General features: G+C 38.0%; 2 protein-coding genes and 1 long non-coding RNA gene across 8 annotated transcripts in view; 2 read left to right on the forward strand and 1 right to left on the reverse strand.

The window, feature by feature from the left end:
- The window catches only part of VWA3A (von Willebrand factor A domain containing 3A), a 25,178-nt gene extending 15,707 nt beyond the window's left edge, over positions 1-9,471 (forward strand). For 3 of the 5 annotated variants that reach the window (XM_032126338.1, XM_032126337.1, XM_032126339.1), the window contains 12 exons: positions 685-784; positions 1,820-1,930; positions 2,295-2,392; positions 2,542-2,694; positions 3,210-3,318; positions 4,006-4,150; positions 4,640-4,784; positions 5,799-5,950; positions 6,220-6,346; positions 6,932-7,029; positions 7,394-7,457; positions 8,524-9,471. In XM_032126338.1, coding sequence (XP_031982229.1) covers positions 685-784; positions 1,820-1,930; positions 2,295-2,392; positions 2,542-2,694; positions 3,210-3,318; positions 4,006-4,150; positions 4,640-4,784; positions 5,799-5,950; positions 6,220-6,346; positions 6,932-7,029; positions 7,394-7,457; positions 8,524-8,529 — 1,308 coding nt within the window. In that variant the 3' untranslated portion in view covers positions 8,530-9,471. The remainder of the gene's footprint in view (positions 1-684; positions 785-1,819; positions 1,931-2,294; positions 2,393-2,541; positions 2,695-3,209; positions 3,319-4,005; positions 4,151-4,639; positions 4,785-5,798; positions 5,951-6,219; positions 6,347-6,931; positions 7,030-7,393; positions 7,458-8,523) is intronic. The other 2 variants (XM_032126335.1, XM_032126336.1) reach the window with 2 other exon arrangements.
- LOC116452153 lies at positions 4,783-26,997 on the reverse strand. 2 transcript variants are annotated; one of them, XR_004243419.1, is made up of 4 exons: positions 26,910-26,997; positions 8,580-23,423; positions 6,218-6,391; positions 4,783-5,400 (listed from the first exon to the last, which is right to left on the reverse strand). It is a non-coding gene; the product is annotated as an uncharacterized LOC116452153 (long non-coding RNA). The 2 variants fall into 2 exon arrangements; XR_004243420.1 differs by lacking the exon at positions 6,218-6,391.
- LOC116452152 (putative short-chain dehydrogenase/reductase family 42E member 2) lies at positions 15,572-27,096 on the forward strand. Its single transcript, XM_032126346.1, has 12 exons — positions 15,572-15,660; positions 17,797-18,032; positions 18,901-18,996; positions 19,767-19,827; positions 21,595-21,713; positions 22,067-22,142; positions 23,155-23,237; positions 23,758-23,895; positions 24,966-25,031; positions 25,824-25,887; positions 26,208-26,281; positions 26,484-27,096. The coding sequence occupies exons 2-12, from the start codon at positions 17,802-17,804 to the stop codon at positions 26,685-26,687; spliced, it is 1,212 nt and encodes a 403-aa protein (XP_031982237.1). The 5' UTR covers positions 15,572-15,660; positions 17,797-17,801; the 3' UTR covers positions 26,688-27,096.
- The last annotated feature ends 287 nt before the right edge of the window (positions 27,097-27,383 follow it).

A 27,383-nucleotide genomic window follows, 5' to 3' on the forward strand; every position in this document is an offset into this window, starting at 1 on the left:
TGTAGGTCTTCCAGGCTGTTTTATCAAAAGTGACATATTCTCAACACCTCTTCACAAATGCAGGAGAAACCAATTACTCGGAGATGACAAGAGAACACAGTTTGCAGGGATTAAACTTGTGGAAGACTGGTACAGGGTTGTCTGTAGATGTTCGGTGATATTTATAGTAGAGCTGTATATTAAATTATATGTCAGTTGCTTGAAGGCTCAGTGTCACAGCAAGTCTTACTCTACGGTAGGGTTAAACAAGTGCTGGTGTTGCTTAGCAGACTGCTCAACCCCTAGAGGGATAAGCCAAACCTAAAGGAGAAATTACTGGTGTCAGCACTAGATTTCCAATATTTAGTAAGATGCAGAGGAAGATACTAAATACTGTATTCTATAAAGCAAGGCCATTACCATACTAGACTGCTGGCAAAAATGGTCCAAACTCCTCTCCCTATAGATTTTAGTTGTCAGGTTTATGGCAGCAGATGATATTGGCAAGATAATTAAAACGGAGCAATTACAGTTACTTAACCCAGCAAGAAACTGCAAATTAATGTGTTGTCATGGCAGTCTGTGGATTTGTCAAAGCCAGAGTAAAGCAGGAATTAAAGCATAAAGAAGGATAGTTCCAGGATAGAATAATGCAGTTATGATCCAGCTGAAACACTTTTTACATTTATTTTTTTGTTATTGAAGGTGCTTAAGGATGTTAAAGGCAACCATGGTGCAGAGAGAAACACTCCTGTAAGAGTCCTGGCATGGCGTCCTCCTAGTGCCAAAGCAGGAATTCCACCTGGTCTGTATGGATTAGGGGCTTTTTGTCTTCAGTTTCTTCTGGGTGTTGCTTAAAAGACAGTATTTAAATTAGAAGTTTAAATTAAGTTTTTAGAAGCACCTGGAATTGTAATCTTTAATCAGATTGATAGTAAACATCGTGTTTGTTTTGGAATTCCTCTGGGATGAGTTTTAGCTGTAATTTGTCTTGTTTGCTTCTGCACTGTGCAAGGAAGGAACTCAGCACAGCTGTACAATGATTTCCAGGTCCTAGGATTGAATACCTGACCTTTATCAGGAAATGTCAAATGTGTGTGATGGAAAGTAGAACCCCACTGTGTTCCATACCTGAGGCCATAAGACTCAGCAATTCAGAGATGTCATTAGTTCAATATATACATGGTCACTAATTGTGTTAGATTAATTTTAATTAATATGCTGTTCCACTTGGTTTATTTATGATCTAGTCATGAAGGCAAAGTACAACACCAGTGTCAGTTTGTCTGAACTGCTGACTCTTCCAACTGCTCCTGGTCTATGAAAAGCTCTTAAACTGATTTCAGTTACTGTTGGTCCCTTAAAGCCCAATTCATTTCTCCTCCATTTTTTTGTGCTTTTCCTGTGTTTTTTTCTTTGTATCTTTGCTAACATCTGCAATTTATTTTTCTTTACATTAAATTTGAGTCTTCAAATCTACTGATATTGATGTGTAGCAGTGTTTACAAATCTGGATTCATTTTTGCATCTGAGGTGCTTTGTACAAAGTAAATTGGTTTCTCCAGCAAGTATCATGCTTGTTCAAACCCCTAATTTTTTCAAACTAACTTCCTGATGGTAATTTATATATTTGTAAAGGTTTTGGTTCCATTTCTATGAAAGCCTCCTAAGTTGTGCTGTAATATGATTTTTCTTAATCAGTACCTAAGAAAATGAAGCATTTATAATTCTGGTAATAGGAATATATGAAGAGAAGAACAGAGTTCAGCTCTTCTCATGTAAGAGTTTCATCCAGCTGAACTAAGTTAATAGGGGTTTTTTATCTGTTATTTACTTGTAGCACAAAGAGCAAAAGAATGGCCTCAGACTGAGAATAAAGGAAAGCACAAACCAAGGAAGCAACCAGAGCTTTCTGTGTCTGTATTTTACACTGATGAAGGAAGAAGTGTGGGTATGTGTTATCAGGATAGGATGGGTGAAGCCCTTTTCTTATCAGCACTTTTATTGTAAAACTGGCAGTATGATAAGTCACTGATAACCAGTGTGCTTTAAACAGTGACTGGAAGAGAGTTTCACTTAGCAACTAGTGGTAAGGATTTTTAGTTTGGGTGCAGGTGGGTGCCTCTTTTTGCCCCTTTTTTTTTTTTTTTGGTTTTTCTTTTGTAAAGTCCTTAGGAATCTTTTGGTCAAAGGTGCTCCCAGGAAAAGTGCTGTGATTATGATTTAGATGATTACAGGATATTTGGTTTGGAATTTTTTGAAGGTGACAATTTTTAAAAATAATTTTTTAGCTACTTTGTTCATTCCTTAAATAGGTACAGTATATCAGAAGTATCCAAAGGCAAAGTGCATAAGAAAATCTGTTTCCTCTGTCACATTGCCAGAGGAAGAGGAAATCTCTTCAAGCAAAGAGGTATTTTTCTCCTTATTAATTAATTGCCATTTTGGAACTATCCCTCTGAATTAATGTAAATATTAATTGTGATTCTGCACAATGTCCTATTACTTAAACTGTTCTAATATTTGCCAACAATCTGTTGCTCTATTTGTTTGTCTTACAAGTGGCTGAGCAAGTACAGTATTAAAAAACTTAAACTGGAATTGCCCAGACTGATGTTTGGTCCAGGCTGTACCCACCAGAAGAAAACTGTGGAGTCTCTGCACAAGAAAGTATCAGCAAAATACTGTTCCATCTTCCCCAGTGCAGAAATCAATGTAGGTTTTGCAGATGTCAGGTACCTACATTATTAAAAGGCCTTGTGTAGTGAATGTTGATTGATGTTTCTGGCTTTCTAGTGTGACATTCTCTCCACCCTTCCCTGTTCTTTCTAAATCATACTTCTAGTAGAAAGCTGGAGAAGGTCTTTTATTCACCACAAAGAGCCACTGAGTATGTTTGAAGTCCAAACTGCATGTTCTTTAGAATGTGCAGCATCTCCTCTGCTCATACAGTATGAAAATAATTTTTGAAATTTAAGTAAAACTTTTCAAAATCATGCATGAGTTGAAACTGGGAGAATATTAGATCTTGGTTGTTTCAGTTTGTGTAATGACTGGAGAGAAGCATAGACAGTTAAATGCAAGCAACAGAGTCACAGAATTTTTCTTACCCTATTTCATAGATGTAAAGACAAAAAACTCCCTGATTTCTAATGCCAGCATTCCATATGCAGCAGCTGAGCTCAGATTTCCTAAAGTAAGATGCTCTTGTACAAACTGAATTTTTCCAGGGGGTGGTGAAGCATCTGCAGTTCCACCCCAGAGAACTGGAAATCTACACAGAACAACTGGGGAAGGTGTTGCAGCGTTATATCCAGAGAATGCAGTGGCTTCTCTCAGGTATTGGTGTGCCTCTGGTTTTCTGTAAAGCACAACTCAAATATACACAAACCCTTCTTGTCTGCTGTTTCTGGTAGAATAGATCTGAACATCAATCTGAACCTCCAATAGGAATAAAGGTTCTCTGTCTTGCATTTCATTGAAATTTTAAAACTTGTTTTTGTGAATACAAGAGAATTCAGCATCTGTGCAGCTGATGAACATCTAGCTTGCTGTCAAACAGCTTTTGCTCTTTGTGTGTTCATGAATACAGAGCAAAGCTTTCTATCAACAGCATATATACAGTAACATATACAAGCAAAATTAGCTTTTCTGCATGTTTTGCTAAGAATGTGCCCTGCTTAGAAGTTCAGCATCACTGCTGGTGAAGGGTATTTTGATCTCTCTGTTGCTCATAAAGATCTTTGTTGGGAAACAGTTTAATTTTTTGCTGGATTGTAAAGGAGTTACAAATTATTTAATGTGAGTTACCACAATTAGGTAGTAATTAATGCTTGATAGTGCTAGATTTGAAATGGCAGAAGACTTTTCTATTATTAACCTTTTAACTACCTAATTGCCACATAGATTAGACTTAATTATGTAGAAATGTGGCCAGAATTACCCCTAAAATCTGAAGATTTACATTATGCTCAATAAAATAAGCCTATAGAATAACTCTTAATTAGTTTCAATGTTGTGGCCCAGGCAGCCGAAGATTGTTTGGTACCATTTTAGAAGCAAATGTCTGTGTTTTGATTGATACATCTGGTTCCATGGACCCATATTTGCCACCCATCACAAAAGAACTTACCTCCCTTATCTGGGAACAGCTGAGAAAAAATGAAGTCAGGTATGGTGAATGACTGATAAAGACTGAAATCTGCACTCATTATTATGTAATCAAATTGCTTAATAATTACAGTAATACACCACTGAAACACAATTCAGGTAATTATTATATGTTAGAGTATAGTGTGCATGTGACAAGAACTGCTTCTTCTGTTGCTTTTACCAGTTTTTAGTTGTAAACTCTCTAAGATCTGAGCCTCTGCCATAGGCTGATGCTGTTTACCCTTTTAGGGTCAGCATTCCCACAGATTTTCTGTTCATGCAAAGTAAGATATGCTTTTTGACTCTTCCAAGGCTGAACATCTGAATCCAACACTAGGCTCTTGGACTGGGGGGGACAGTGATTGGGTTTGGGTTTTTTTGCTCTTGGGTTTGTGTTTGGGTTTGGTTTTTTTTAATTTTATTTATTTACTTATTTCAAAACTGGCTTATCCATAGTGACTCATTGCATTGGTTAGGGTTAAATGTTGTGGGTCATCTTTCTCCTCAGGTTTAACCTGGTGAGATTTGCAGAAAATACAGAGAGTTGGAAAGAGTATCTTGTAGAGGCAACTGATGAAACCTGCCATGATGCTGTGCAGTGGGCTTCCACATGCCATGCTCATGGCAACTCCTGCATGCTTGCAGCTTTACAGGTTGGTGGGCCACAGCTTGGAGAACACAGTGTGTCTTGTGGTGGTAAAACACTCCCACCTGACTGGTAATGTTCTAGGAAAATTATGTCAAAGTGTACAACCTTTTTATATGCAAATCATGGAACAGTTTAGAAATTAAGTCACTGTTTCTGGCCTCAGGGCTCATAGATACTTGAATTAATTGCTCGTACTAAGTTTTAAAAAAAAGTCAAATATCAATAGTTTTGTTAATATTTGTGTTGAAAGAATACTGGAGAGGGAAAATAGCCAGGAGCTCAAAGTGATGCTTATGTACAGCTGTGGCTGTGATATGTTGCTCCAACCCAAACAGGATTTTAAATAAGCAGTGTTTGTTGGAATCTCATGGGTTTTGAGAACAATTCTTGAACTTCAGTTGCAAGTGAAGAAACTTTCCTCGTATAAAAATACTCAGTGTAGAAATTACTAGTAATAATAACTTAAAACTGAATTTGCAATTTATGAGATTTAAAATTGAAATCAAAACAGAAATGTTGCCTTTAATGAATGATTCTTCTTCCAGACATCCTTGCACAATCTCTATATAAATGTTATGGCATTCATCATGAATCAGGTCCAGTAGAGCTGTAAGCCATGTCTGTAATACAAAGATGTCCACTGAGTCAATTACTGTAGCAAATTTGCATAATATTCATTCAAGTCCTAGTGAGCCTGATTTTCAGACATTAAACATCTTTAACTCCCATAAAATATGATGTAAAAATCTTTTAAACCAGTTCATTTTCTTATTTCAGTGAGTCAGGTTTTGGCAATGCCCTGCTTATAAATATGTTGTCTTATGCTACAAATTATCTACTTAAATTTTCAAATTTATATCCTTGATCTCCTTCCTAATTAGTGAAAATGAAAAGACAAAACTAAATTGATTAATGATGTGGCACATATAAAACTATCTTAAATCATTGGATTTTTGTTCTGAAGTATAACTTTTCATATAAATGTACCAATTATTTAAGTTTATTTTCTGCTTTTCAGAAGGCTTTCAGTTTCCAAGGTGTAGAGGCACTGTATCTATTGACTGATGGGAAACCAGACACCAGTTGCAGTCTGATTTTGAAAGAAACTGGAAGACTGAGAAAGAAACAAGATATTAAAATCCACACCATTTCTTTTAGCTGTGCAGACAGGTATATGATACTTCTCAAGAACAGCAAAAAACCTCTTAAAATTACTACTTTATTTATTGTCAGAAGTCTGTGCTACCAAGATGGTACTGGGGAAGTTTGTTCTGACACAGGTAATTGCCACATGGCCTCCATTTCATACAGGAGTTTATAATCATGTCCTCCAGTCTATTTGTTTTGATGTAATATTTTTGAGGAGTTTTTAGAAATTCTTTTGCTGTTGCTTTCAGAGAAATAATTTTCATAATTAGCTTTCTACTTTGTACTAACAGAGAAGCTGTAGAATTCCTCAAGAAGCTTGCTTCCCAAACAGGAGGGCGCTTCCACTGCAGTTCTGGAGGTGAAGATGGACAATTAGCAGCACACAGAATATTGACAGAGGGGCTGGATGATGAAGATGTATGTTCAATAAATCGGTTTCTTTTGTTTCATTGCAACTTAGTTCTTCATCAGTAGAGAAAGTTCATTTAAAAAAGAAAAATAATGAGAAAAAATAATACAAAACTCCTAAGGTATTTCACATTGAAACCAAAAGGAGAAATCTTAATATCTGTCTTTGCCTTTCTGCTAACTGCCTTGGTGAGGGTGCCCAAGCCCATGAAAGGAATACACAGGGCAATATAGGTTTTGAAAGAGAAGTAAAATATATGTCGTGTGTCTGGATGTGGGTTTTAAGCTATCTTTAGCTTTTACTGTGTCTTCTTGTCCTTGACATCTTGTGTTACATTTAATTGTAAAACCCTTGTACAGTGCTTAGCACATTAATTCTCCAGTGTGAGACCTCAGGGAGTGCCACAGCAGGAAATGTTACTGAACAGAACCAGGTTCAATCTGGGCTTACTCTGCTCTCTCCTTGTAAGACCGAGACCTTCTCTGCAAGTAGCTAGGAGTAGGGAAATTTAGAGATTAGGCTCAGTTAATTAAGTTGGTGAAAGAGAAAAAGATAGGTGCAAGTAAAGTTAACTATTTTAACTATGTTTTCAGGATCCAGTTTTCCCTTACTTTGAAGGAGATGATTTAAAGAAACTTACTCAAGAAGTAGCAAAAGCTCGAAGTTTTTTAAAGCAGGCAAAATCTTGGAGGTGAGTATTTATCAAGAATCTTTGTATTTGTTATTTCATGGAATGCAGACAAGAATATCTGACTCCCAATGTCTGTTATATAAAAAATAGATCTGGAGAATTGTCTAGAATAGGAGTGAAGGGCAATTAAATTCTATTGATCATTATGTTTCTTCATTGTTATCATTCCTAACTGCCAGTGCAGAACCAGAAAGCACCAATTCAATAGGAATAGCAGGCAAAAGTACCTGCAAAAGCTTTAAAAAGCATTATACCTACTCGTTAAAGGTCACACAAGGACAGGGCTAAACAAAGACTCCGAGGTACTGTATGCCTCTGTGAAAAACTGCTGTAATTCTTTGGGGTTTGTTTTTCTTTCAAACAGATTATTGCTTGAAAAATGGAAGACAAGCCAAAAGGACAGTTCTAGCTTTCAGAAAAGTGCTCAGGTAAACAGTCACCACATTTCCATCATAGTTCATGTATTTCAGCAGAAGGGTAGTGTTTTATTAAATGTATTCATTTCTAGCTGTGACTTTTTCCAAAGTTGAAAACATTTGTAGTGATTTCAGTTCTTAGCTGAGATAGTCCACAGTAAAACCCAGTATAACCAAAGAACAGTTCAAAGAGAACTGTTAGGGGTGAAAAGAGCAAGGCAGATGTGTATTTGTAGCTGTTAATGGTCTAGCAAGCAGTTAAGCACATGAAGGGTTAGAACCAGATGTAACAGCTGTAATAACAGCTGCTGCATGGGCTGCATGATTTATCTGTTAAATGAACAAGGCTGACTGAAAAAGATCCCATTAACAGCAAAGACAGCCTCAGCAAACATGGGACTCTCATTACAGAGTGGTGGGAGGCAGCTGGGCAAACCAAACCTCTCATAGAGCCATCCTGCTGCTTTTAAATTGGCAAAGTCTAAACTGCTGGGTGGAAGTACTTTCTCAGGGTTAAACCAGACACAGGCATTTGTCACAGAGCTGTTTGAGGAAGAACAGTGGGCACACAGACAGGTGCAGAGTTGCACTAGCGAACGTTGGCCTTCCAAGATATTCATCAAGGATTGTGCATGATTGAGAGTGTGTAAGGGGGTGTTTGAGCATGTAAGAGTGTGTCAGTGTGTCAGAGTGTGTCTGAGAGTGCAGAATTCAACACTGAAGGGCTGATCGCTCATGAGAGATGCTTGGAGAGGGAGCAGATATAAAACCATCCTGTGGGAGCAAGGAAGTTGTTCCAGGCATGCAGAAATAAAGGCTGCTCTTCCACAACTATCTCTGTCTTTCAACATTTCAAAGAGAACTGTATTGCTGGTAAAGTGTATAGGAGGGCATTCCTGTTAAAATACTCCAGAGTGCATAGCACTGTAGCCCCATTAAACATGTAAGTAAGGAAACTTGATTTCAGTTTAAATTGTATTGTTTTTCCATTACAATTTTGTGAATGGTGGTAGTGAGCTTATGCAGTTTATATATTTTGAGTTGTATTTTAAAAAGTATTCATGTGCTTCACTTGTAGGATTAAATTTTAGACGAAGAAAAGATGCTGAAGAGGTCTGGAATCATACCACTTACCTGCTTCTTTTCAAAGTGTGCTCAGAGCTTCCAGCTTCAAGAAGAAAAAGAGAAGATTTATTCTTTGTTGTCACAAGTGCTGGCAAGACAAGAAGGTGCAGATGGTAAGTGCTGCACTGACTCCACTTGCAGATTTTGCAGGATTCAAAGTAAATCAAGCCCTGAACTCTACGAAGTTTAAATATAAGTAGAGGATAGTTTTCAATATAGCTAATACAAATTTTAAAAGTGTATGTATTTCTAAAATAACCAGTAGTTATACAGGGTCACAACTTTTGTTTCTCTTCTACTCATCATATTAATAATTCCTTCAATTAGTTGCTGGTATGCCTAAATTGTCTTTTTTGTCAGTTGGTTTGAGATTTCTTTGCCGGTGCTTATTATCCATAATAGTTGGGACAGATGGCTGTGATGTTAGGAAGAGAATTCTTTATGCCAGTTTTGCATAGAAAGTCCAAGAAATAACCTTAGTGCAGAAAACAAAGCTTGTAATTCATGTTTTTGCACAGAGAAGTTTTGCTAATAATTATTTCAACTCTTTGCTTTTCATGTTGGCAGTAAAGAAAGATTTAGAGTTGATGATTCAGAAATTATCAGACATGCAAGAAAGTAATACCCTGTTGCTGGTGTAGCCTGGTTGTATTTGTATAACCAGACACTGCCAATCTTCTGAGCAATTCTGTTCTTACACAGTTCCTGTCTAGAAAGATTTAAAATATGTTTGCTAGTGCTAGTTGATTTATGAAATATACTTGTTTTTTACTGATTTCTGTAATGACAGCTCATTAGTATTTTGTAGACATTTCACTGTTGTCTTTTAGAGGGTTAGAAATTCATCTCAGGTGTTTAATGTATGTAATATAATAAAAATGGATTCAGACTTCAAAATTCAGATACTCGATCTGTGTTTATTCAGAGCCATTTGCATCTCCTGAGTGCCAGCTTATGGGCATGACTTGGTATCCTGTGATATGGGAGATGGTGTCTTTTCTGTCCCTTTATCTCTTTTATCTCTACAAAGAATTGAAGATTATTTCTATCATAAATGTATCTTTTTACTGTTGTATGCTCTGAGCCAGGTGACTCCAGCCTTCCATTGTTAGTACCAGCCTTCACTGGAATACTGCAGTTAAACTGGTGCTTTGTGCTATGCATCACCTTCTGTGATTTTGTTTGTGGATGTCTGTAACTGCTGAAATGATTTGATATGAAAATGTTAATTGTAAATTAACAGGATTGGTTACATTTCTGTTTGGGGTATAGAAATACTAGATGATGATCACTGATAAAATGAGGATTTGTACTAACAGAAATGTTAAAACAGTAAATCCAGGTAGAAAGGTAGAAAGAGCTTTCTGTATTGCCAAAAAGGGTTTCTTATTAGTTCCTTGGAGGATTTAAGAAATGTCACAGTACTGCAGCATAGATTCTTACATTCCTATAAAAGTACTTTAAAAGAACTTAAAATGAATTACACTTATGCAGGTGTGTGGTATCAGAGGCTCTTTGTGAAGTAAGATCATAATGAACATGTTGGATTTTGCAAATGTGGATAAGCATCAGAGTATTTCAGTCTGTTGTGTTAGATTGCAATTGTCAGGGCTCTCATTTAGAGTCTTTTTCCCACCATACAGTATTTGGTGTTCAGAGGTTTTACTCTATCAAAACAATTGCATTTACACAGTGTCTCCGTTGGCTGATAGTGGATCTGTAACCCTAAATTTGGGGCAGCCTACACGAATACTCATCACTGAGCTGTTTGTTTCAGCTTGGACTGGGCGTTTGTTTCTGTGGGCAGAGCACAGCACGTTGCTCTGGTTCTCCTGAGCATGATCTCACACTCGAAGTAGGTGTTGGGAACCCAGAGCCTTCTCTTGCTGGTGGTGTGAGCTAAGGGCTTCTCAGCCTCCTGTTAAGAAAAATGCAATGAAAAGTAAGGAGCAAGTGTTGATGTTAGAATTTGTATGAGCACAGAAGCTGTAAAATAGTCAGATATTACAGCATTGAGCCATTGCACCCCATCCAAGGTCTCTTCTTTTGTGTGTTCAGCCTGTGCAGCCGAAGCCATGTGGTCTTGCAGGCTGGTCAGCCCTGCTACCTCCTCAGAGCAGCTCCTTCCTTTAAAATACAGATTCTGTCTCCTTACTACCTACCTGGAAACTCCCATCCTACCTGCTCCCATGAGTCTGAGGGCTGCTCAGCCAGGAAGACATTTTCAGGAGATGCCTCAGTGGGGATGACCTGAGTAATACTCGGTTTGTGACCTCAGTGTCGATCTGTCAGCTCTGTGTCATTTGCTTTCCTGGTTTGTGCTTGCTGGAATGCAACTCACTGTATTCAAGACATAATAAAAGAGGAGTTTTATAATTGACCAAATGCATATTTTTCTGCCAGCTCGTTTGCAAGTCATGTCATTGCTGTGACTCACTGAATATGCTGATTTGTGTGCAATGAATTAAAGACAAATGGCTAAAGCAGTTACTATCTCCACGCGTGTGCGACCCCCTTCAAGAGTGCTGCTTTCACAGCTGGGAATTTCCGTGTGGAGCATCTCATGTACTGCTATAATTTCCAGTTTCCAGCTGCTGAGCTGGGTTTAACTGGTGCAGATGTTCACAAACCATTCCTTAGCAAGGACTGGCAGTTCAGGAACTCCTTTGTGCATGGTTCAGCCTTAGCTGCTTCAGGGGACAGCTTCCAGAAGAGGGGTGGGACAGCTTGGCCAAGTAACAAATTCCTCCATCGAAATATGCCTGAATTTGAGTCACCCCCAGCAGTTCATGCTGCTTCAAAGGAAGGTAATGGCAGTGTGTGGTGTCCTTTAGAATTCTGTTCAGTAAGAATTTCTCTGTGTCCTGTAAGCATGTTGCTATTACTAGCATGTATCTAGATCTGTAATCACAAAGTTCCAAGACTTTAGGCACCCAAATGTGTCAATACGACTAAGTCACTGGAATTTTCATTGAATCATTTAAATGCATCTAAATCAGATGTATATCAGGTGTATATTTCATTCCATTGAACTTTGATCCTCTGTGAAGCCGTCTCAAACAGATGCTTATGAGATGTTTGCTTCCTGATTAGTTAAATAATATGAAGAGAGAGGAAGAAGGGAAAATTCAATTCCAGAAAATTGCCAGCATCAGAAAATACCCTTTTCCTTCCCTGTCTGTTACAATAATGATCATTTAGGTTTTAAGTATAGAAGTAATTTATAAGGAGACTGATAATCCCTGACTCATATTATATGAGACTTCATCTGTTAGAATCTTAAATGCTACCCAGAATTTGGTCAGTAGCTTAGGCAGACCTTGTAAGCCACAAGTTTATATCCTTTCAGTGACATGGGCTGCCTCTGTCACCATGGCCACTCCCAACGTGGTACCAAGGCTTTTCCAAATAGAGAAAAAACTAGCAAATAACAAACCTGTTGGAAGTGGGGTTATAATCTCTTTCAAACTTGCATCTGTATAGTTTGTTTGACACTTTTGTTGTCTCTGATTCCTGTGTGTAGCAAGCCAGGATGTGATCCCTGCTAATTGTATAGAAACATGCCTTTATTCAGTACAATTTAACACAGTATTTTTATTTATGATGCATTTGTATTCCTTCCCTTCAAATTTTGCATAAACTCTCCTCTTCTTTAACAAGACCCAAGGGCTAATACAGGGATGTTCACTGGTGCTGTGAGAAGTTGCTTTGTTTCTTCCTGTAATTCCATCCTGACTTGGCAATGCAGGCTCAGAGTTATCATTCCATTTGACCTGTAAATCAATCTGTGTAACATGCAAAGTAACCACGAATGCAAAGGAAATGAGAACAAAGTCATTTGAAAAGCATTTTATGTGGCACGTTCCAAGGCTGTATTTATGTGTGCTTTATTCCCTCCATGAGGAAACAGTGAAATATGCAGAACTGTAACACAAATACACAAAGAAACAGGGAAAAGGAAGGAGAGAGAATATTTATGTATGTTAATGAAGAATGGAGGGATTTAAGAAGAACCTGATCTCTTAGCTTTGCAGCGAGGAATAAGGATCTGCATCTTCTTTTCATTTCTGGCCTGGACTTAGAGCATGACATGGGTAAGTTGCTTTGCCTCTGTGTCTTACTCCTCTAACTTAGCAAGGAATGTGAAGAATGTTGTATTATCATAACACTTTGGGTATTATATTTGTTGTTGCATTAATGTTGTGTTGGTAAGCGTTTTTAAGGATGACTTCATGCCTTAGAAATATTTGATATGTACCAATGTTTAGCATTTGGTTATATGAAAAATATTCTGAAGCTTCCTTTCACAAATTCAGATCCCACGATTTATCTTTTTGACCAAAAATTATAAGCACAGCTAGACATAATTAGAGTTCTATTCTTTTCCTCTTTTCCATTAACATTTCAAGACCTGATTTAAATGTTTTTTAACATTTTTTATCTTCTCTCACATAAAGAGTGAACGTCTTACTGTTGACAGTTCCCTTCTCTCGGCTCTCTGTTGTTTTAGACTCAGTCCTTGTTATGAGGGTGATTGTTTTTGTAGTCACAAAGAGATAAGTACCCTTAGTCAGAAGTACTTACACCCTACAACAGCTCTGCCCAGACTCCTCTGGAGCTGCAGAGGGGATCACTGCTCTGGCACCCTGTCCAAACGAGTCTCACCACTCTGAGTTCACAAACTGTCAGTACCTGTGATGGGGCATCTGCATGTGAACAAGTGCACAAGGAGGTGCTCAAACACATGGCAAGCTTGGACAACTCTACTAATTGAGGGCTTAGATTCTGAAAATTTTAGTAAGTTAAATGAAGAGAGGGTATTTTTTATATTGCAGCTATTTCAGCAAAACCCTGTCCTTGAGTAGCTTTAAGAGAGCTTAGTCTCTTCTTTTCTGCTATTCTTCTGCCCTTGGGCCCTCCAGAATGTCCCATCCTGCCTGTGACTCACGCCAAATATCCGGCTGTCACCTTAACTCACACCTCTGTCAAGCTCTTCATGCTCTGGTTACGTCTGTTAAAGGCTCCTTTCTGCATAGTATCTGCCACACTTGAAAACCATTCTTCAGGTTCCTGTTAGCTCACAGCTGGAGCACAGCTCCTGTTTTGTGGCCTGGGAGGGCAGAGCTGTGAAGTTCACAGGACCTGCTGAGTGACAGAGACTCAGACCTGGTCTCTACATCTGCCTTCTGGGCCATGGTTTGAAACCCCGCTGGGGTCCAGGACCCAGCAGTGCCCAGAACTAGCACAGGGACCAGGCTTTGTATGCTGGAGACAGAGATTGTCTTGTCTGTCTTATGCCAAATCCTCCTTACTCAATTCAGGCTTGGCTCTACCAGCATGTGATTTGAAATGAACTTGTGTAAGTTCCTGGGTTCCTCTATGAAACAGTGCAATTACATTTCAACATTGCTTTACCATGCGGATGTCAGTAACATTTTGGTAAGCCAACACAACATTTCAGAAATGTGGACCTTCTCCATGTAAATAAATGGACAAACTGTCTGACACCTTCCTGCTGTATTTTATAGTCATCTGCTACAAGTACTGGATGTTTTGTTTGTTTCTATGTGCCTACATGACCTATGACTGGTCACAGGAGAAAAAGTAGAAAAAGGCAGTATAGAATTGTGATTCAAGACCAAAAGCAAGCTCCAATCTTAATGCAGCAGCTTTTCTCCTTGTAACTTTAGCTTCTGTTTCTTTCAGAAATACTAAGCAGGATTCATTGAATAAAATATGGGCACCCCTCTTTACTAAAGGTAAGAGAATAAGCATAACAGGAGAGGTACAAAATACCAGTTCTGAGAACTCCTCTGAGGTGTCCCCTTCTTGCCAAGGTGGAAACCAAAGCCAAGTTAAAATACTCTTTGTTAAATTTCACTGAAGAGTGAGGGATTGATATCCCCTGAATAAGCTGACCAGCTGCTTTGACTTGTGAAGGAGCTCTGGAATGGTTCAGCGAGAGAATGGGCACTTTATTTCTTGCATTAAATAGGGAAAACTGTCAGTGCTGTGGACAGCTCAAAACAGAGAATTTGGTGTTCTTGGGGGTTTTACTGTGAGCTGGGCTTGTCACCCAGCAATCCAAGAAGTGCAGATTAATTTGACAGGTTCTAAGGTGCCGGTTCTAATGCCGACTGTAGGGACTTTGGAACATACATGTTATGCTAAGATACATTTTCCTAGGTGTCAGTTTGAGTTCTTGTCAGCACATGAACATTAAATTACATTTAAATTGCAATTGGTTACCTATGAACTTGAGATATTTCTAACATGCCAACACTGAAAATTGTAGTAATTTATATTTAGATGTGGGAGTGTTTCTTTAGCATCTTAACTACTGTTTTGAGACTTAATTTTAGACACACCCATTTAAAAATGTTGGCTTTGATTTCTCATTGTTTAATTTGCAAAAGCATATGTGTTTTAAAAGTGCTTTAAAACCTTAGGACAGAGAACATAAATAATTATTAATAATTTCATTAATTCATCCTTCGCATTATTTAACAGTAAATCACCTTTTCCTGTTCTGGTGTGCACAAGGTAGTTTATTACCTTCATTCATCTTGGAAGGCAGAGAACAACCCTTGTGCCTCTCTGCAAATACAAAACTGGGATGGGGATGGAGATAGAAAAGTCAGGATGAAAGTGCTGTGTAGCACTGCCAAACAGGATTTTTGTTTCTTCTCTAGTACAGTTCTTCTCTATCTACAGGAAAACTCTAGTACAGTTTATCTACAGAATAACAATATACCAAGGGTATATTTATGTTGTGTAGTGTCGTACACTTTTACCAGGTCAGTGAGAGGTACCATCCTGTTAAGAATGGTCTGATGTGGAGAAATTTTTTTTTTCCTGAAAAGGAACATAAATTATGTACTAATTAAGCCCTGCCCTTTTTTGGCTCCCAGCCCAACCACCAGCTACAAAGGAGCAGGAACAGCAAAAGGCCTGAGCACACGTGAACTTCTCTGTCTGCCTGAGAGTACCTGATGCCCTTGAGTCACGGATTGTCCAGCAAAGAGAGATCTCACCCTCCTACCTGGACAGGAAGGACTGGGACAGTGCTGACAGCAGGATTCTACCACAGGTACTTACTACTACTTTGGCTATTTTTAAATATCTGATATGTTTGACTCTAACTTTTTATGGGAAGTAATTAGAACACTTCTGGTATTTGAAATGACAGTAGGGGAGCTACGAGCAACTCACACTGCATGTGCTGCATGAGATGTAGCTGTGCTTATCATGCAGAATACATTAATAAATCAGAATAGCTCCTATAAATTCAGAGAAAAAAGAGCTACTGATTCTGGAAAGAATTATTTTTTTGAAGAAAGTTGTTTACATTTGAAATTTGAAAACAATTTTCTAATTCCATGAAGCAGATTAATATATTAATGCTATTAGTGCTTTTTAAGAGATTTCTAAAAAATCTTTAAACTCTTTTATGTGACCTCCAGCTTACTTAAATCTTCATGAGATACTAATGACAAGTATTCAAATATATACCATTTGTCAAATGTCTTTTTGTAGTATATGTGATAAGCTTAACTTTAGGTCTCCTTACAGTGTATAAAAAGATGCTTTTTCTCAGAAGACATGGCCAAAGAATTTTATATGGCTTAAGACTCCTGCGTAGCATAATCCAGGAGTACAAATTTATGTCTCCTTGCTTGAACAAGACAGCGTACTTTTTTTAGTTGTATTATATTAGTTCTAGTTTAAATTTTGTTTTGAAATGTGGATTATTTTTCATTTTTGAAATGTCAGGATGTTTTTCAACATAAGGAGCTTGTGTTTTACACTGTTATGCCACTCACTTTGCTGAATTGAGTGAACTGACATTGGTGTTAAAGCCATGTAACAGCATGGAGAATACAGTAATTTCCTGTGTCTGAAATCTAAAAATCAATATATAAAATAAGAAAAATATCGCAAACAAAATTATAAAACATTAACTAAGCGATAGCAAAGGTAGTCTATAATTTTGTGTGCTGTGGCTGCATTTTGTGTTACTTTTCTAGAATTTTTTTGTCACCCTGGAAGTGACAGAGATGCCAGCTACCAGCCATGCCCAGTTTCTGCCTGAGCTCTGCTGAAGCCTGGTGTAAATGGCTGAGAGCGAGCTGTACTTAACTATGAGGTTCCTCTCATATGAGGACCTCTCTCCCTATGAGAAAACCAAAATAATCTGCAGAGATTGGGTCCATATTCCTGTAATAGCCTGCAGGCACTCAGTTTGGCTCCCACTTTACAGTGACATGACTGATTTCAGATTTATTTCTTCTGGGTTTCTGTTTGGGGGTGTAACAGCCTAGATCCTAATGTGCAAAGGCCAAGCATGGAATTAGGACAACAGGGGCTCTCTGTGTGGGAGAATTAAATGGACTCATTTCTTGGACAACACTGTGGTCTGGAATACCAGTCACTTGAGGTACAGAAGATAAGTGAATTTCTAAACAGAAGTGATTAATGTAGAATAAACCAATTTGCAATACAGAACAAGGTGTACAGATGGGTAACTCCCATGGAGTTGTTATCCTAGAATGATACTCTAATCCGTTTTCCCAAGTAGATGAACCCACAGGGCAGATGGCTTATCTCTTCTGCCCCTTGTCAGTTTAGCTGTCTTTGAATGCCTATCGAGAAAATTTTGGTCAAAAGTTAGTGAGAACTGGACAGAAAACGAAATATATTTCATGTATAACCAGAAAAGCTTAAAATGGTAACAAATTTTTATCATTGCTGAAGACCCAAATGTGAAATAAAGTGAATTTTAAAAGTAGAATGAATCCTTCCTTATATTCCTTATCTAACGTCTTGGTTTATTTTCCTGAGTAGTAGGATAACATCTATTTGGCATTAATGTATCAGAAGTTAATGAGTTTTCAAGGGTAAAATGTTTGATTGAACCAAGCATTCAAAAATGCAATCATAGCTGTTAAGGTTAGGTAATTATAATGGCTCTAAAATTCTGTAATTTCTCTTCATTTTATATAATATGACATTTAGTGATATGAGGAGAAGACTAAATCTTGGAATATAAAAGTATTCAGACTCATTACACATTATACATAGCCCATCAGCAAAATTATGAATTTATACATTTTAAACATATTAAGATAATAAAACTAGTATAGGACCATTGTAATGTGAAAGTAATTGAAATGACCCAGATCTCAGAGCACTATGCAGGAATTTTCAAGAGATTTCTCTGTTGCAGTCGTGATGCCAGAGGGGTTCGCAGAAGAGCTCCACAGCAGCCAACCCTGTGAGAGCCAAGTGACGGAGCCTGCTGGGCTGCTGGCTGCCAGGAGCACCAGGACAATGGTGACAGGAGGTGGGGGCTACCTGGGATACAATCTGGGATGTGCCCTCGTTAGCTCAGGAGTTGCTGTTGTGCTGTTCGATGTACGGAAACCTAAATGGGAAATTCCAAGCGGAGCGGATTTTTTCAAGGTATGTTACATGTCTGATGCTTCATTGTCAAGGCTTCCTCTTAAGGACCTTTGATTAAAACATTTACTGAAAAGCCTTTCAGGACAAGTTCATTACAGGAAATAATATAGTATCTAATATTTGGAAATATCTGAATTCTGAACACCAAGGTACTATATTTTTATTGATATCTGTATGTATGGGGAGTACTGTTAATGTAGCATTACCTGGTATACAAAAATGCAATATAATACTCTAACCCCACCATAGCATTTAATACTAGATACAGGTGTGTTCAGTGATAAATGGAATTTCATAAATGTGATTGTAATACACTAATGTACACTAAATAAAGTATTAAATCCATATAGAGTGTACTAGGGTTTTCACTCTTGTGTAAAACTGTAATTAAAGTTATCATACAGTGCACCACGAATAAACCTTAAAAAGAGACATTTGTGAAGGCAGCACAGATCGGGTGTCAAGGTGCCAACAGAAACGGGGTTCTCTTATTTGGTGATCCAAGGCAAACAGCTGAACCCTTCCTGCTGTGATTTATTGTCCCTGGGGCTCGATTCTCCAGCCCTTGCTGCTCCCATTCAAGTCAAACAAGTTTTGCCAGCCTGGAGGCTGCAGGACTAAGCGTGAAAATACGCATTATAATCAAAGCCAACAAGAGTCATCTTTGTTTTGCAACAAAATACTGGCAAAATTCTTAGTCATTGATTTTTCTGCCTTGTTCATAATGCTTTATTTAATTGTTGTTAAGTACTGTGAAAAATAGACCAGAATAGCTTTAGATTTTCCTTACTGGCCATAGTTAATATAGTTCTAGAGAGAATGTAAGGAGCTCTGCCTGTCAAAACTCCATTCTTTTCTCATTTTACAGGGTGATGTGAGGGACTATGAAGCAGTGTTCAAAGCATGTGAAGGGGTTGACTGTGTTTTCCATGTAGCTGCATGTGGAATGTCAGGATTGGAACAAGCAAGTACCATTCTCCTAAAGTTTTCTTTGGTTACTTTGAGAAAGAAAAAAATTGTCTGCAAGTAACAAAGAATGTAATTTTATGGTATTTATGTCAGACAGAAATTGTTATAAAGGTCAAGTCATCCATACAGGCAACAAGGGAGGTATTCCTTAAATAATAAAAGTCAAAGTGTGAAAGCAACGTACTACAAAATATTCTAGAAAAATGAGATCACAGTTTTAAGATCTTGGATAAGAAGGTACAGTCTTTTTCTCTGATCTGAAGAAGAGTGACAGCATTGCTCTAAAACTAATACTGATGCATTTTCTTGTGAATTCAGTCATGAGGAAACAGACTTCAATCAATATGTTATGCTGAATAACAGTGATATTCACAGAGGGTGTTATCAAAAAAGTCACGAACCTACTGATTTATTTCTAGGAACAGGACAGATTGCCACTGGAACAAGAACTTGTGAAAGCTTTGAGGGAGCATAACCCTGCCTGTAATTCTTGTTTCTGTATCATGGATTATCTGGGGTGTGACAAAATATTGAAGCATTGCTATTTCCCTTTAGATGCATTTTATCTTTCATTTTCAGCTTTCTTTACTCATACACTAAACAAGACAATAAACACGAGAACTGCTAGAAATCACTGTATGTCAGACAGAACTGTAACAAATATTATAAAAAGGCCTCAGCTATTCTAGATCTGGCAATTTTAACCATCATATTGTGAATGTTACTTGTTTGATTAATTAAATCTTGTGCAAACTTTATTTCTAGCTTCAAAAGAAAGATCAGATTGAATCCATAAATGTTGGCGGCACAAAAATAATAATTGATGGTAGGTACCTAGATTTTCTTTCTCTGCATCTGATCCAAACCATGAATTAAAAAAACTTTCTAACTGGATGTTTCCTGTGAAGATCAGGCACTAAAATGAGGCTCTTCTCTCCCTCCTGTCAGAGCATGATGTAAACCTGGGTGTGCAGGCCCCAAGCAGGTAGACTTGCCACTGGTTTGAACTGGGGATAGATTTTCAGCGGACTTCATTCCTTGGCAGTCCAACTAAAGCTCTCTTCCATGTACTGGTTAATTTTTTTCCCTTTACTCTATGTAATGGAGCAGTGTTATCCTCTTTCCTCATAGAACTAAGATGAGAGCTGTTGTACTGTTTGTTGTATCATAAACATTTGGTAGCAGGCACCATAGAAGTATATTTAGCTATTATTTTATCACATTAATACAGAAAATCTTCCATCCTTTCTGCTCATCTGTGATCCCTTTTTATTACATACTGATTTTTAACTACTGTCTCTGCAAGATGCCAGTAGATCTCTTTCAGTATATTCAATTCCAGAAAGAATGTTTTCCGAGTGTACTGTAAATACCAAAGCTACTTTCTCTTTGTTTTTCTTTCAAAAACCAAATGGGGGGAAAGAAAAAAAAAAAAGCATAAAAAAGGCAAGATCCGTTTTTATTTAGACTAATTTTCATGCTGCCTGTGCGTTATTTCTGGAAAAAAATGCAGAAATGGAATAGTAGGCAAGTAAAGCTCTAAGTGAGTTAGAAGGAAGAGTTGCCACATATTCCCTTCTTCCCACCCCAACCTCCAAACCCACAGAAACACGTCATGTCAAATTTCCATAGGTTCCCAGCAAATCAAGAGGCTGGGAGGAGCATGAACCTGTTCATCTACATTTTAATAATACACCTTATTATTGTATTTTTTCCCAAATATTTACAACAATAATTAACATTTATGATTTTCAAAATGAGCCAATGAACCAGCTGGAAAGACTGCCCTGTACATTCTAAACATTCCTGACTTTGAGTATTAATTCACTTCCATTTTAGGAATATTGTTAAATAAAAAGGAAATGTACATTATTCAAGTTTGCCATGACATATATGCAGCAGAATTTAGCTACACAAGACTGAAATCTGTAATTAAGTCTTTGTTTTGCAAATAACATTAATTTTCTTTGTATTTGAAGCACTGCTGATTATACACTAGCAGGGTGTGTTTTCCTGTTAACACATCATTTGTCACTTATGAGCAGACTGAGACAAAGGCAGTTTTGTGGCATGTGGGCAGAGCTGGCCTGTGCTCCTGTGTGACTGCATGTTCCATCAAATGGGGTGCAAGAGGCAGCTCATGGGACCCAGGGCAAAGCCTTGGAGTGGCTGGTCCCCACAGCACTGCCCCAAGGGCTGTCCCACACCAGTGTTCTTACTCATCTCCTTTGTATTCAATTTGTAAAATGAACGTGTTTTAAGAAAGGTTTCTCAAGGAGGAGTTTTTCCCCCATGAAGATAATTCCTCTATCCAGCTGATGACTGCAAACCAGTGATATGATAGTTACAGGTATGTCATCATGAAACATTTGGTGACCACAAGGCGTAATATTCACATAGCAGATATTTGGGATGAAAAATTCCAGCTGAATGGAAGATAATATTATATTAAATGATAAGGTAACGTTAAAATTGAAATAATACTTTTTTTCTATAAACATAATGTTTGTTTTCAAAAAGAAAATCTGCCAGTTCAGTTATTTCTCCCTCTTTATTTTTGTTTTAAAATAATTTATTTTGTGTATCATTGTAGTCTGCAAACAGAGAAATATCCCTAGACTGATATATACCAGTACAGTGAATGTGGTGTTTGGAGGGAATCCTATAGAAGAAGGAGATGAAGAAACTGTACCATATTTTCCACTGGAAAAGGTACTTCGTTCATGGGATGGTGTGGCATTTACTGTGCTCCAAAGGGTAGATTGTGCCAAGGCTGTTCTGAGAGCAGTTGTTTCACTGCAGATGTTCTCAGTACATTCAACTCAAGAAGTGAGTTAAATAAATACTAATGGACTTAAATTCCCTCTGAAGCTAAGCTTGTGCCACTAATTTTTAAGTCTCTTAAGTTTTTTGTCATAGACAAACTATATATTTACTAAATCTTATTATTTCTAGTTTTGTTTTGCTCAGCTGATACCTGTGAGCTGGCTAGATTGAAATGTTGTCAGTCAGAAACAGTAAGTTTAATATAATTTAACAATTATCTTATTCTGCTTTCTTTATAGCAATTTAATCATTATTCTAGAACCAAGGCAATTGCAGACCAAATGGTTCTTGCTGCTAATGGAACTTTACTAAAAGGTACATATGAGGTATTTGGGGGTTTTCTATCATTAGGAGTGCTAATGGGCATTCCTTTCTCTGGTTGCTCATTTATCAATAGGATACTTTAACTGAAATAAGGATTTATTTGATTCTACTCCTCTCTTTGGTGGATAATTAGTGTTCTGATAATACCAATCTGTCAGCACTGTCCAATGGGTCCTTCTTGTAATCCCACAGCTCACAAGTGTCTGGGGAAGAACAGTCCCAGTTTCCTGAAGAGATTGGTAATATCAGGGACATGTTGACTTCTAGTCAACATGAATAGTTGTGGCTAAAAATCTATCTGAACATGGCAAGGGAAATACGTCTCCTTGCTTTTAGATACATATTTTGCTATTCCTACTGATTTCTCTTAACAGAAAAGTTGGCAAACGTAAGCTAGGTGGGGATTCAATTTTAGCATCCTTGATTAACTACTGAGCAAATGCCTATGACCTGATATTCTTGGCCGTATGAAAGGTCATTGTGCCTGTTCTCAGGAGTCAGAGGAGTCTGCTTACTCATTCACATGTCAATCTTAGAGTACTAATTTTGATTTACAATATTTAAACTCATTTGAAAGCCTCTGTTTAGGAGACTTCTTCCATTCCTTTATGGCGCCCTTGATCTGCAAGCAAGCACGGAGTCTGGATATAGTAAATTGAGTGGTCTGTTTCCAGTATTGCACATGTCTAGAGTGGACAAATACAAGTTGTAAACTTCTCTCTGTAATAAATAGAAAAAGTCAATCAAGCAGGAGGAAAGTTTGATTTGTCCTGTTCCTATTCAAACTCTTATGGGATTTGGTTTTCCAGGCTGCTAAGCTCAGGTCTGTCACTGCTACTGAATTCAGTTTTGCACAACAATGAAATCAGGTTCCCAGGAAGCTGAACCACACAGAATGGTCAGACTGAGCCTTAATTTTGAAAGTGTAAAATTCAGACAGTATGTGTCAACTGTATGTTGCCATCACAGCTGTCTAACAGTCACCTGTTGCTCTCTCTCCAAGGAGGGGACAAGCTCCACACATGTGTGCTTCGCCCACCGGGCATCTATGGACCAGAAGAGCAGCGGCACCTGCCTCGAGTAGCCGTATGTGTTTTGTAGTCAGCTCTGGAGGACACCACGAGTAGTTGTAAGGGCATAACACAAGTGGGGTACCTTGATTGCAGTTCTTAACCATTCCTGCAGGAATGTGGTGAAAGCTCAGGGACAGGTGATGTGGTGCAGGGTAACAAACAGCAGGAAAGCAGCACTGCGGGCCAGGATCAAGCTGGGCTTTTCAGTGAAAAGAGAAAATGGAAGGCTGAAATGCCATGGCAAAAGAAGTAGGTTTGCATCCCTATTGTTTAATGGAAATACTGTCTTTTAAATATGCACTTTAGTTTCTGCTAAACAGTATAATGTCACCATATTTTGCCACTGCCTATCAGTGCAACCATCTTTGATTTACAAAACCACCCACTAGTTGGATTTTTTCTTGTGACACCTTTCTTGTGTTGCAATTGTAGACAAATACAGCAAGTTCCAAGTATTTGGGTTGACACAAAATTAATGTTATACTGCACAATAAAGGTATAATGTAGTTATCTCATGTTTTCTGTTTCTACAGATAAATATCCAGCGGAGACTTTTTAACTTCAAATTCGGGAATCACAAAGTTCAGATGAACTGGGTTCACGTAGGAAATCTAGTGCAAGCTCATTTACTGGCTGCTGAGGCTCTCACCTCTGAGAAGGGCTACGTAGCTGTAAGTAAACAATATAATCATTGTGAGTTCTCAAACAAGTTTAATTTTTGATGTTTTGAGACCAAAGAGTCTCCAAAAAGTCATATGCTAAATTCTCTAAAATGGTGTGTGGCTCCACAAGCACATAGACAGTGCAAATGCAAATACATTTTGCTTGTATCTTGATGATGTTTTTGTTTGGTTTGAAAAGACACAATTTCCTGGGTTACTGGAAGAAACTGTATTTTTAACTAGCTTAATATATTCACCATTACACAAATCTATATATCCTGTTCTCTTGAAAATAGGTTTTGATCCTAGATGCATAAAATTTAGAGCAATCGTCCTGAGGCATTCCAGTTGAATTTTCAGAGCTGAAAATTCCAAAAAGAGATGTACAAAATTAATGGACAATTTTAAAAGGTTTTTCTTTTTGTTCTACTGGTCATAATTGCAACAGCAATCTGAGGACGTGAAGCATTAGAGAACTGACAACGTTGCAGCAGCTGCTGCATTCACAGTTCTTGAAGGTACCAGATTTATTTACATTGGTAGGAACATACAGACAACAGGTAGACACAGGCGAACATCTCTCCATGTGTTTTCTATTAGTTCAGTGCTTGGAAGCCTCACAGCTATTTTAGATTGATGTCACTCCCAGAGTCCCAGGTTTGCTTGGGGTGCTCAGGTGTTCCTGGTACTCAGAGCTGGGCAGACCCCTCATCCAGAGCACAGCCGGAACTTGACCTCAGAGCTGTGTTTGTTAAATGTTGTCAGTGGTGCCCCTTCTGTTGCACTCACAAAGGTAATTCTGTGCCCTGCACATCATGAAGAACATAGTGCTCCAACAGCTGGGCTACTACAGGGGGAAACTGAGCTCTGATCTACACTACAGCATGGTTAATCATCATGAGCTCTACCACCACTGTGGGGTTACTGCAGTGAAGCCCAGTGAAGGCAGTTTGCTCTGTGTACATTCACCCTGTGCATGTTGCTCACAAAATCATGACATGTAGGTAGGTATGAGAGAGACAGAAAATGCCATCCTGTGCACAGTGTTTTGTCACTGTTTTTCTCTGCTTCTTTACCAGAGTGGTCAGGCTTATTACATCCACGATGGTGAAAATGTCATCTTCTCTGAGTGGATCGTGCCTTTGGTATGTACTGCACAGCCCTGCAGCTCCCAGCACCACGTGGGCAAAAGTCCTGTCACTGACTGACACACCAGACCAACTAAATGAAGTTCAGTGCACAGGAATTACTGAATTACTTAACATTAAACTCAGTCCTATTCTTCCTGATTATCCCAAAGTTCCACTGGTGTTAAGGGAAGTTTTGGATATATGTAACTGGAGTTTGGCCTTACTGCTTTGAGAGGCCCAGAACCTGCTGCAGAACAGCAACATTTCATGAAGCAAACCCACAGTGCACAGCAAGCTCTGCCACTGGCACCTGGCAGGACTCTTACAGCCATTGCTTATCCCTTTGTTCGGGCACCAGCTGCAGCACAGAAGGGAAGCCCATTCAGAATCCTATCTTAGAAGCTAAAAAGACACAACACTATATTTTCAGAAATATCAGGCTGGGATTCCAGGAGCATGCCAAGGTTTGATCCTGCAATGCCATCACAGAAAATGACTGCAGTAGAACAGTGGGCCGGTATTTAATTGTAGTTCAGTATTCCAGTCTGGGTCACTTCCTTGGAAGTGGCCTTTTATTCCCCTTTACTGTACATTGCAGATGAAGGGTGGGAGATGGACACCAAAGAATGAGAAGTGGGTTTCAACTGCATTTCTTACCACCAGTATTGACAGGGAGACTAGCTGGAAAAAAAAGTTTAGATACAAGTTTTATAAACACTCTTTTATTTTTTTCCATTTTCATGCCTCATTGATACCCTCAATTTGGTATAAGTTCTCTGTTATTCTTTCCTTTTATACCCTTTTTAGTTTGAAAAACTAGGCTACAGGAAACCTTGGATACATATTCCTGTTCTCCTGGCTCATATAGCAGGTAAAAAAAAAAATATGTTCTTAATTATTGTGGGTTGTTTGATTTTTTTATTCCTATGAAGCTACATAGTGGTTTTATAAAATGCAGGGGCCCAAACTGAGGGAATTATTTAACTTAACATTATTTTAATTGAGAATAATCGCTTGTGCTATGTGCTATTAATTGTACCAGATAAAGTTTAAAGGCTAGTCATAAACTCATCATGTACTCTATAAATTAAACAGTGCCTTTTACCAGCAGGAATTACAGGATGTACAATGTCAGCATTGTCTCAGTTTATTGTTACCCAGATGTCTCATTAAGTAATTTTTGTTACACAGCCACTGTGATGGAATATCTGCACCTGATACTAAAGCCAGTTTTTAGCTTCACACCTTTCTTGACAAGGAATGAGGTAAATAGATAAAAAGAGATAATGTTTATATATTTCTGACTAAAATTCTCATTAGGTATGTGATACACCCTTTGGATTGTCAGCATTACAGCTCTGTTTTCTGTTCTGTTTCCATTGTAGTATCGTTGTTGATATATTCTCCTCCAAGTTCTAGAGAACTGGATATTAAAGTCACTTCCATAACTGTTCTTTTGGATTTTAGGTGTGGAATGTCACTGTAACTCACACTTTCCGAATAGACAAGGCACGAAATCAACTCGGTTACAAACCGAAGAAATTCTCATTCGCTGATTCTGTGGATCATTATCTGAAAACAAGACCTACCTGCCAAGAAGATCACACGTTCATTAAAATGGTGTTTGGTTTTGGCATTTTGTTAAGTTTGATCATTCTTTCTTTCTTCTAAAATCAAATAACCACCCACCTGTTCCAGGAAACCTCATTTTGTTTGAGTATTAACGATCTGGTTATAGTACATTCCTCAGCCACTCTGGACTTTCTTATTCATATTACTATGATGACACCTCTCCGATCTCATTAAGAAAGAAAGAAAATAACCCAAAAAACAATTACAAAAGTGAAAACGTAGGACGTATCAGGAAATGTTCTCCAAGAGCAACACACTTACATCAAAGGAGTTTACCACAAATGGGTGCAGGAATACTTTTAATGGCTCTTCATTAATTAATGGTTTCATGCTGGGAAGCATTTTCTAAAAATGATGATTCAGGAGGGTGAGAAGTTGGAAGAAGAGGAACTGTCACAGGACAACAGTGCTGTAACAAGTCCAGTAGCTCCAATGAAGAAAAGGGTGACTAAACAACTCTTCTGATGAAGCCACAGCTACTGTCAGTTAGTCTGAGGAGCTACAGAGACCTGGGAAACAGTGCAAAAAATATGGAAAGTAAATATTTATAAATAATAGGTGATTAGAAGAATGAAAATCCTATTTATGTAAAAGTTTTATTGTGCTAAAGCTTTGTAAAAAATGTAGTAAGTATCATTATGTGTGTTTGTAAATCAAATAATATGCTTTAAATGCAATAATAAATAATAACCAAATACTGTTTTTAAGGAGCTTGTGGGAAGGGGGTAGTTCAGC

This window comes from Corvus moneduloides, chromosome 16 (genome assembly GCF_009650955.1).
Source record: "Corvus moneduloides isolate bCorMon1 chromosome 16, bCorMon1.pri, whole genome shotgun sequence".
Classification (NCBI taxonomy): Eukaryota; Metazoa; Chordata; class Aves; order Passeriformes; family Corvidae; genus Corvus; species Corvus moneduloides.

What these genes read in the sequence shown, in the direction of transcription:
- LOC116452152 (XM_032126346.1), top strand. Translation starts at nt 17,802, where the DNA reads ATGCCAGAGGGGTTCGCAGAAGAGCTCCACAGCAGCCAACCCTGTGAG. An exon ending in GGCACCTGCCTCGAGTAGCC is followed by an intron (nt 23,238 to 23,757) that starts GTATGTGTTTTG and finishes CTGTTTCTACAG; the next exon opens with ATAAATATCCAGCGGAGACT. An exon ending in CTGAGAAGGGCTACGTAGCT is followed by an intron (nt 23,896 to 24,965) that starts GTAAGTAAACAA and finishes CTTCTTTACCAG; the next exon opens with AGTGGTCAGGCTTATTACAT.